The sequence below is a fragment of the Solanum tuberosum genome, unplaced genomic scaffold (genome assembly GCF_000226075.1).
Source record: "Solanum tuberosum cultivar DM 1-3 516 R44 unplaced genomic scaffold, SolTub_3.0 scf00058, whole genome shotgun sequence".
NCBI lineage: Eukaryota > Viridiplantae > Streptophyta > Magnoliopsida > Solanales > Solanaceae > Solanum > Solanum tuberosum.
This window is the reverse complement of record NW_006238982.1, coordinates 1,199,614-1,208,738: the sequence shown is the minus strand read 5'-3', so window position 1 is coordinate 1,208,738 and position 9,125 is coordinate 1,199,614. Positions and strand designations below refer to the sequence as shown.

The 9,125-nt window shown below is 36.0% G+C and overlaps 1 protein-coding gene across 1 annotated transcript; it reads right to left on the bottom strand.

The window, feature by feature from the left end:
• Positions 1 to 6,710: 6,710 nt before the first annotated feature.
• LOC107060070 (uncharacterized) lies at positions 6,711 to 8,744 on the bottom strand. Its single transcript, XM_015307408.1, has 2 exons — positions 7,850 to 8,744; positions 6,711 to 7,783 (listed from the first exon to the last, which is right to left on the bottom strand). The coding sequence occupies exons 1-2, from the start codon at positions 8,742 to 8,744 to the stop codon at positions 6,711 to 6,713; spliced, it is 1,968 nt and encodes a 655-aa protein (XP_015162894.1).
• Between the last annotated feature and the right edge of the window lie 381 nt (positions 8,745 to 9,125).

The following is a 9,125-nucleotide window of genomic DNA, read 5'->3' as shown; positions in this document are numbered from 1 at the left end:
TTTATCTTTTCCTATAGATGTTTAAACATTTAATTCATCATTTGTGAGTTATTCCCTTTTATGCAAGGTCTATACATAATCTAAGTGTTATGCATCTTATTGTTTTTGTTGTTTCGTTGACAAAGTTAATTGAAATACAAAAACATATATCCTTTAGTTTGACAAAAAAACAATAAATTGAATGGGATATTTTCGAAAAGAGCATGAAAATGAAAAGCCAAAGGACAATTATATTTGCATTTCCCTTCTATTTCTTAAGAAACTACATGAAAGTTATTATATTATGACTCGAAATAAATAGAGTTAATGGTCAAAAATACATGTGAATTAATGTTCTTTTTTCTATCTGAAATAACACCATTTATATATTAAATCAACTCTAAGTTGTTCCATTTTACTATATGGTTAGTGTACACATTTACAATAGGTATGTAAGGAAGGAGAGAACAATTAAAGAAAATAGCAAATTTGTATTATCTTCTTAAAGTAAAAGAGGACAAAGGTCGAATAATGAATTTTAAAATTATGTCTTCTTAGATGGATGCACAATATGAGTCTTTTATTACTCCCTAGCAAATCTTATAATGAGATACCATAAGAAAATATTGCATTTTATGTGTGGAAAAGAGTAAGCAAATAAAACTCACAGAGTACTAAATGAGTCATGTATTGTTATTTAGACAAATAAAAAGCACTAAGTGGGCATACTTTCGAGGCAACAACCAACTTTAAAGTAAACAAAAGTCAAGAAAATTGATCAAACTATCTTTTAGTTATACCTTGTGACAATTAAAACTAAATTAAGCTTATATGTATGACTTCCTAGTGAAGTGGTATACAACTGCAACAACAATAACATGCCTAGTGTAATCACACAAGTTGGGTCGGGTGAGGGTGGTGTGTACGCAATCTTACCCCTACATTGTGAAAGTAGAAACGTTGTTTCCGATAGACCCTCTAAAGGGTCCTGCATAATCTAATCTAGCACAAAGTATGAGTTGGACCGACCATCCTTGAACAGTTGCACAAACTTAAAGTAAGTGAATAATAATTTGGGATGGAAGTAGTAAAGACGTTGAAAGGGTAAAGCCCAGATCCAAATTAAAAGACATACTAATTGAAGAACTACTGTATATGTTTAATGGCATATTTGTTGATTTTTCTTGCTGGACGGAGTGTGAAGGAGGAATAATCAAGGTATCAACATCTAGAATCCTTTAAATATCATTTTTCAAAGTGAGTTTGTTGAATTGTGTGACCATCTCATCTAAAACCTTAAGCTTTTAGAGAGAACACACTTTTATTATTTAATGATATTCTTAACACGCCCCCTCATGTGTGGGCCTGATTCTTTTTCATGGGCCAAGGACGTGGAAATTCTTTTTAATTTTGGGTGGCGGCGAGATTCGATCTCAGGATCTCTGTCTGCTCTGACACCATGTTAAAAGATATGACACATGGGCCTAACTCAACCCCAAAAGTTAACTCATAAGGGGAGGTTTGTCCAAGTCCATATAAGGAGACCAATTTCGTATTTCTCTACCAATGTGGGACTTCTTAGCATTGTAAAGATATGACACCTGGGCTTAACTCAACCCCAAAAGCTAGCTCATGAGGGGAGGTTTGTCTAAGTCCATATAAGGAGACCGATTTCCTATATCTCTACGGATGTGGGACTTCTTAACATTGTAAAGATATGATGCCTGAGACTAACTCTACCCTAAAATCTAGCTCATGAGGGGAGGTTTGTCCAAGTTCATATAAGAAGACCAATTTCATATCCCTCTACCAATGTTGGACTTCTTAACACTCCCTTGCACGCCCAGGCCCCAACTGGAGCGTGAGCACTTTTAAATAGGGGCCCAACATCGATGAACAACAACTTGGGATAGACCTGGCTCTAATATCATGTTGAAGTATGTGACCATCACATCTAACAATTTAAGTTTTTAGAGAGAGCACACCTTTATTATTTAATGATATTTTCAATAGTGCTCGATAGTTATCCATTCTAGTGGGTCCGTCATGAAGAGGTAGCCATCATCGTAAGCGTTAACTTGTTGAAGTTGTTCATCATCTTCTCCTTTCTATTGTAATTTGGAGCCAAAGCCAACATTAGAAACAATGAATTCTTTTACTCTATTAATTCCTTCTGTGTTTTGGGTGCATTGGACATTGGGATCGAAGGCCTTAAGATTTTAGCATGAAACTGTTTTTCAAGAGGCAAGGTTTTGGCTTAATATGATTTTGAAGAGGTTAAGATGTTGATTCGAACAGTTTCGTAGGAAATTTTCAATCTCTGTTTATTTCTGAAACGTTATGTCATAAAACTAGACAAAGCCCCAAAAAATAAAAGACAAAAGAGATAAAGAGACTCCTCATCAATAAGGCATGCCACATCACCAGGCCTAAGGTCATCTAGTGTGTTTGTGTATGTATATATACACACACTAACATGGAGAGGAAAGCACCTTTCATTGGCATAACAACTATAGGAGCCCCTAACAACTACAACTTCACATTAGAGGCAGAAAAGTAAGAGCTGCTACAATTAGAAATTTCAAAATAGATAAAAATAAAAATAAAATACATGTCTTTGTTGTAGTGTTATATTTTCTCAAAATTAGATAAAAATAAAAATACTATTTTTATTTAGCGATTAGATTACAATTGGGTTTCACGAATCTCTAACAAGGTCAAACACACCACGTATTTTCATATCTAAAAGAAGAAAAAATTGAAATTTGATAAAATATTGTTTAAGGTGAGGCGTCATGATTAATAAATAATTAATGCTCACTGATATGTGGACAGAAGAAATTATTGAAATAGCTAATCACTAAATAGGCACACAGTGGAAAACAGTAAAAAGTATGAATATCTTTTCAGATCTCTTCAAGATATTCTTAAGGCATATGTAGGATAAACCTTCCCGAGATTTCTCCATAAGTACTCTTCGAAACTATTGGTTTTGTTCGATTGTTCAATGATAAGTCTTTCTACATTTAGTAATGTTGGCTTCAACAGTAGTTGCCAGGGAAAGATCGCAGGGAGAATGAATGGGCAGAGGCGTCGAATAAAAGGGAAGAGATGTAGCGTGACAAATGGAATTTAAAGAAGGTAAAAAAAGACAATTTATTTAAGAAGAAACGCACTTTAAAGCAGATATCAAAATACTCACTTGAAACTTTCTGAATAATGCTTCTAGCAAAGCAGCGAAGACATTATGAAGAGTGACATTTTAGTGAAATTCACACAAATAATATTTAAATATATAAAAAAAAAAGGTGTATTTATCGATACTTTTAAACATAGATAAAATTAAACATTAAGGAACATCTTAAGTAGAAATAGTCGTGAAGAACCTTGACATCTTAGCCAAGATATTAGTAATAAATGACAATAGGAAACAATCTTTCGGTGCCAAAAAAGTATGATAAACAGTTTCAGTGATCACGAATCAACTATAAAAATAGGGATGATAAATTGAACATAAAATACTAAAAAGACTATACCATTGTTACGCTAATTTCAACCGGAACAGAGCAGTCATTAATACCAAAAGAACATTCAAAAACATATAAATAATTCATTATTCACATACATAATATGCTTCCAATGTGAATCACATACAACATTTACTTTCATGCGAGTAAAAGAAAACATAAATTTCTATCAGAAGGAAAAAGTGCTTATCCTGTGAATATAATGAATCATAGGATGCTCGTTTGCTCAACTTGTGTACCTATCCAACTCTAAATAAATGAGAAGAAATAGATACACTACACATTTTCCTGCATAACATTTTCTTCAAATAAGTCAAAATGATCTTAATAAATTCGATAAATTACAGCTAAAGGTCCAATGCAACAAAACATCACTAGAAAGATCTTCTAACACCCGTGAAATTTCATTGATGTTGCCTATAATTGTTAACGAATCAATTTACCTCCATTGAAGAACAATGAGCTAAGAAACAGAAGATAATATCTTCATATCTGTGAAGAAGCGTTTGTACAAAATGTGAAAATGAATTACTTGGAGAATCTAGTTACATCTTCTCCCTTATATACAATTGCATAAGATCCTTCTAGAATCTTCTATTGGTGGTTATACATTTATTCTAACTAACAAACTAAAACAGAATCTGTTACGAATTATGTACAGCTAATTACAATCATCTACACTCAGGTCCACCTAAGTTACTGCTCCTATTTCATCACTCCCCCTTAAGCTGGCAGGCATGAATATATTCAAGATGCCCAGCTTGGATACCAAATACTCATGTTGTGATCTAAACAACCCTTTTGTCATAATGTCTGCTTGTTGCTCTTGCGTAGTTAAGTACAGTGGTCTGATCAACCCCTTCTGAATCTTTTCTCTAATAAAATGACAATCTATTTCAATATGCTTGGTCCTCTCGTGATAAACTGAATTTGCAGCTATTTGCAATGCTGCCTTACTGTCACAAAAAAGGTCCACTGGCATCTCCAGTTTTTCTCCTAGTTCCTTGAACAATGCTACCAGCCATACCACCTCTGACACAGTAGAAGCCATACTCCTGTATTCTGATTCTGCTGAACTTCTTGATATTGTTGTTTGCTTCTTTGATCTCCATGATATCAAGGAGGCTCCATGTTTGATTAGGAACCCTGTCACAGATCTTCTTGTATTTGGACATGATGCCCAATCTGCATCACAATATGCTATTAGTTTGTTTTCCTTGTTGCTGCTCATTAGTATCCCCATTGCAGGCTGTCTTTTTACATATCTAATCACCTTGATTGCTGCCTCCATATGTGACTTCTTGGGATTCTGTAAGAACTGGCTTAGTGTTTGTACTGCAAAACCAATGTCTGGCCTTGTTAGTGTTAAGTACAATAACCTTCCAATCAATCTTTGATATGATCCCACATCTGTCAAAACATGATCATCTGTAATTCCTCCTGCTTTATCCACCTCTATTGTTGTCAGCTTCAAGTTTTGATCCAATAGAGTCCATGATGGTTTTGCACCAGTCAGTCCTAATTCTTCTATCATCTCCAGAGCATATTTTCTTTGATTCATCAAAATTCCCTTGGATGATCTGCTGAATTCAATCCCCAAAAAATATCTCAGGATGCCAAGATCTTTAATCTTGAACTTAGCATGTAGCTCTTCCTTAGTCTGCTCAATCAGTCTTAAGTAACTACCAGCTACTAGCATGTCATCCACATATACTAAAACAACTACAATCTGCTCATGATGTCTTTTAATAAACAAAGAATGGTCCAAACTACTCTGTATAAAACCAGAATCTATCAAAGCATCAGTAAGTTTCACATTCCACTGCCTACTAGCTTGCTTGAGACCATATAGGGATTTTACTAGCCTACATACCAACCTTGACTTCTCCCCCTGGCTAGAAAAACCCTCAGGAAGTGTCATATATACTTCATCAAACAAATCGCCTTGCAAAAAAGCATTATAAACATCTAATTGATGAATATGCCAATCGGAAGCAGCAGCAATGGACAAAACACTCCTAACAGTGACTATCTTGACAACTGGGGAAAAAGTGTCTTGATAGTCTAAACCAGCCTTTTGATTATAACCCTTAGCAACTAGTCTTGCCTTGTACCTTTCTATGTCGCCATTAGCTTTGTACTTCACCTTGTATACCCATTTGCATCCAATAGGGACTTTCCCAGGTGGCAAAGGTACCAACCGCCATGTCTGATTATCTTCAAGAGCCTTGATCTCTTCTTGCATAGCTGTGATCCAGTTAGGATCCAAACAAGCCGTCTGATAATTCTGTGGTTCAGTGGTACAGGAAAAAACCTGAACATAAGACTGATATTGCTTGGACAGGTTGGCATAACTCAAACTTTGTGATAATGGATAAAGAGTCGACTCAGTAGCAGCATTGGTAATAAAATCAGTCATCCAAGATGGTGGTTTTCTTGGTCTTGTAGACTGTCTAGTAATTACAGGAGGTACAACATCCACTGCAGGCTCAGTCACTACAGTAGGTACTGCAACCTGTTCAACATGATTAGAGGGATTGGCCTGGACCATGTCATCAAGAAAACCTGCAGGATTTTCTAGAAACACAGGATGAGATGGAGATTGAGTCTTAAAAGGGAAAATGTCTTCTTGAAAAATGACATCTCTGGAAGTAAAAAATGAATGTGTAGCAAGGTTATATAAGACATAACCCTTGGACACCTCAGAATATCCCATATGTACAGCAGTCACTACTGCTCTAGCTGTGAATTTGTCCCCAGATGGCAAGTTCTTGGCATAACACAAACATCCCAAGGTCCGAAAATGATCAATGGTACCTCTACAGGCATGAAACAATTCATAAGGAGTCTTTCCATTCAATGCTTTAGATGGTAATCTATTCATCATATAAATAGCTCCCAATACACAATGTCCCCAGAATTTCAAAGGAATAGAACCTTGAAATCTAATGGCTCTGGCTAACTCCAAAATGTATCTATGTTTCCTTTCCATCACCCCATTTTGTTGTGGGGTGTAAACACATGATCGTTGGTGTAGAATGCCATGAGATTTAAACAATACTTCACATTCAGAATTCACAAATTCTGTCCCATTGTCTGATCGCATTACTTTGATTGTTTTACCAAACTGTGTCAAGACTAGTTTAAGGAAGTCTCTCAAGACAATTACAACATCACATTTGAATTTTAACAAAAAATTCCAAGTCATCCGAGAATAGTCATCCACAATGGTAAGAACAATTTATTGCCATCAAAAGTAGGTACATGAAAAGGTCCCCATACATCCAAATGTAGTAAATCAAAAATAGCAATAGATCTGGTATCACTACTAGGAAAAGGTATCCTAGTTTGTTTAGCAAGTGGGCAAATTTCACAACTACTGATTTCTTGCTTACAGTAATCATGGCTAAGACTAAACACTTGTTGCATGGCTCCAGCAGATGTATGTCCCATTCTCCTATGCCAAAGTAAAACGTCTACTTTATTTCTTGTAGCTATCAAACCTTTAATTTGTCGTAATCCTCTAAAGTGCTGATCATTATTCTCTGTTTGTCCTTTACGCTTTAACAAATAGAGTCCATCCTTTTCTTCACCAATCTCCAACACCTTCCCATTTGAGAGGTCCTGGAATATACAGAAGTTAGGAAAAAATTGAACTGAGCAATTTAGTTCCTTAGTTATCCTGGAAACAGACATCAGATTGAACCTAAAATCTGGTATGTACAGTACATTGGTTAACACCCTTCCATTCATTATTCCACAATTGCCAATATGTGAAACATCTACTGTTTCTCCATTTGGTAAATACACCATTTTATTAGAAACTTTAACAGTTCCTTTACCAGCTATTAGCATTCCTTTGTGGGAAATCATATGATTAGTTGCTCCAGTATCGATTATCCATTCTTCTTTAGGTTCATTCATTTGAGGCGTATGAATATTACTTGTGTTGTGAGAATTTAGCACATTAGAGACAGATACATTACCTCCCATGTTAGCTGAATCAGACAGATGAGAGTGGGATGAGCTTCCTCCAGAATTGTCTTTATCCATCAGCCGTTGGAATTGATTATAGTGGTGTGGGTTCTCCATATTATGCATCAGTTGATTGTATTGGTGATGTGAGTAGTTCGGACGTCCTGCTTCTGCCTCTCTATGCCAATCACCAGAGTACCTTCCAAATTCTCTTCCCCCACTGTGAGATTCTGATGGCATCACACCTTTTCCTCTATCAGAAGAACCCCTATAGGTATCAACACAAGAAGCTCTACCATGTCCTGTATCAGTGTTATTTTGTTTGTCATCAGATGTCCCATTATAGGCTTAATTCCTCTGATCTCCACCCCTTGGATTCACAAGATTAGGATTGTTATCCTTCTTCCTAAACTTGAAATCAGGTGGGTAACCGATCAACTTATAACAATTATCCCTAGTATGCCCAGTCCTTCTACAATAATCACACTGAGAGTTCCAGTTCTTCTTCAACTTAGGATGTCCATTTCTTCCGGCCACCAAGGATGCAATCTCCATGTTCGTCATTGATCCAGCAACATGTGCCATATTTCTTTGACTTTCCCATTCAATCATCATTGAGTAAGCCTGATTTACAGAAGGAATAGGAATCAACATTAGAAGCTGACCTCTAGCTTGTTCATAGGATTCATTTAGGCCCATGAGAAACTGCAGCAATTTTTGCCTTCGCATGAACTCGGTAAAATCTTGTGATCTCGCACAATCACATCCAGAAAAAGGAGCTAAACTGTCAAATTCAGCCCAAAGCAAACGCAATCGAGTAAAATACTCAGAAATGCTACTCATTCCCTGAGTTAGAGATACAATCTCCCTGTGCAACTGAAAAATCCGCAATCCATTAGCTTTGTCGAATCGCTCTTTGAGATCTCTCCAAACTCCACATGCATCAGTCGAGTAGACAATTCCACTAAGCAATTCCTTTGAGACAGAATTCATTATCCATGAGAGAACAATTGCATTACAACGCTCCCATAGATCAACCAAATTTGTACCAAAACCTTCTTTTCTGCACTTTCCATCAATGAAACCCAACTTGTTTCTTCCAAGTATAGCAATCTTCATTGATCTGCTCCATACAGAATAGTTCTCAGATCCAGTTAGTTGAATTGAAATCAACATCACTCTAGAAGTATCTGAAGAATTCAGATATAAAAGATGATTATGGCTTAATTTTTCCGGCAACTCATTATCCACTACAATCGCCATGTTTCTTCTGCGAACTCGCTCAATCAGACCATATCAATGGCCACACAGCTCTGATACCATGTTAACGAATCAATTTACCTCCATTGAAGAACAATGAGCTAAGAAACAGAAGATAACATCTTCATATCTGTGAAGAAGCGTTTGTACAAAATAGTGAAAATGAATTACTTGGAGAATCTAGTTACATCTTCTCCCTTATATACAATAGCATAAGATCCTTCTAGAATCTTCTATTGGTGGTTATACATTTATTCTAACTAACAAACTAAAACAGAATCTGTTAGGAATTATGTACAGCTAATTACAATCATCTACACTCAGGTCCACCTAAGTTACTGCTCCTATTTCATCAATAATGTATAGTTTGAACAGTGCTCTTAT

Coding starts and splice junctions, on each gene's coding strand:
- LOC107060070 (XM_015307408.1), bottom strand. CDS start 8,744: ATGGCGATTGTAGTGGATAATGAGTTGCCGGAAAAATTAAGCCATAAT. Junction 7,784..7,849: donor TAATCTTGTGAATCCAAGGG/GTGGAGATCAGA, acceptor ACACTGATACAG/GACATGGTAGAGCTTCTTGT.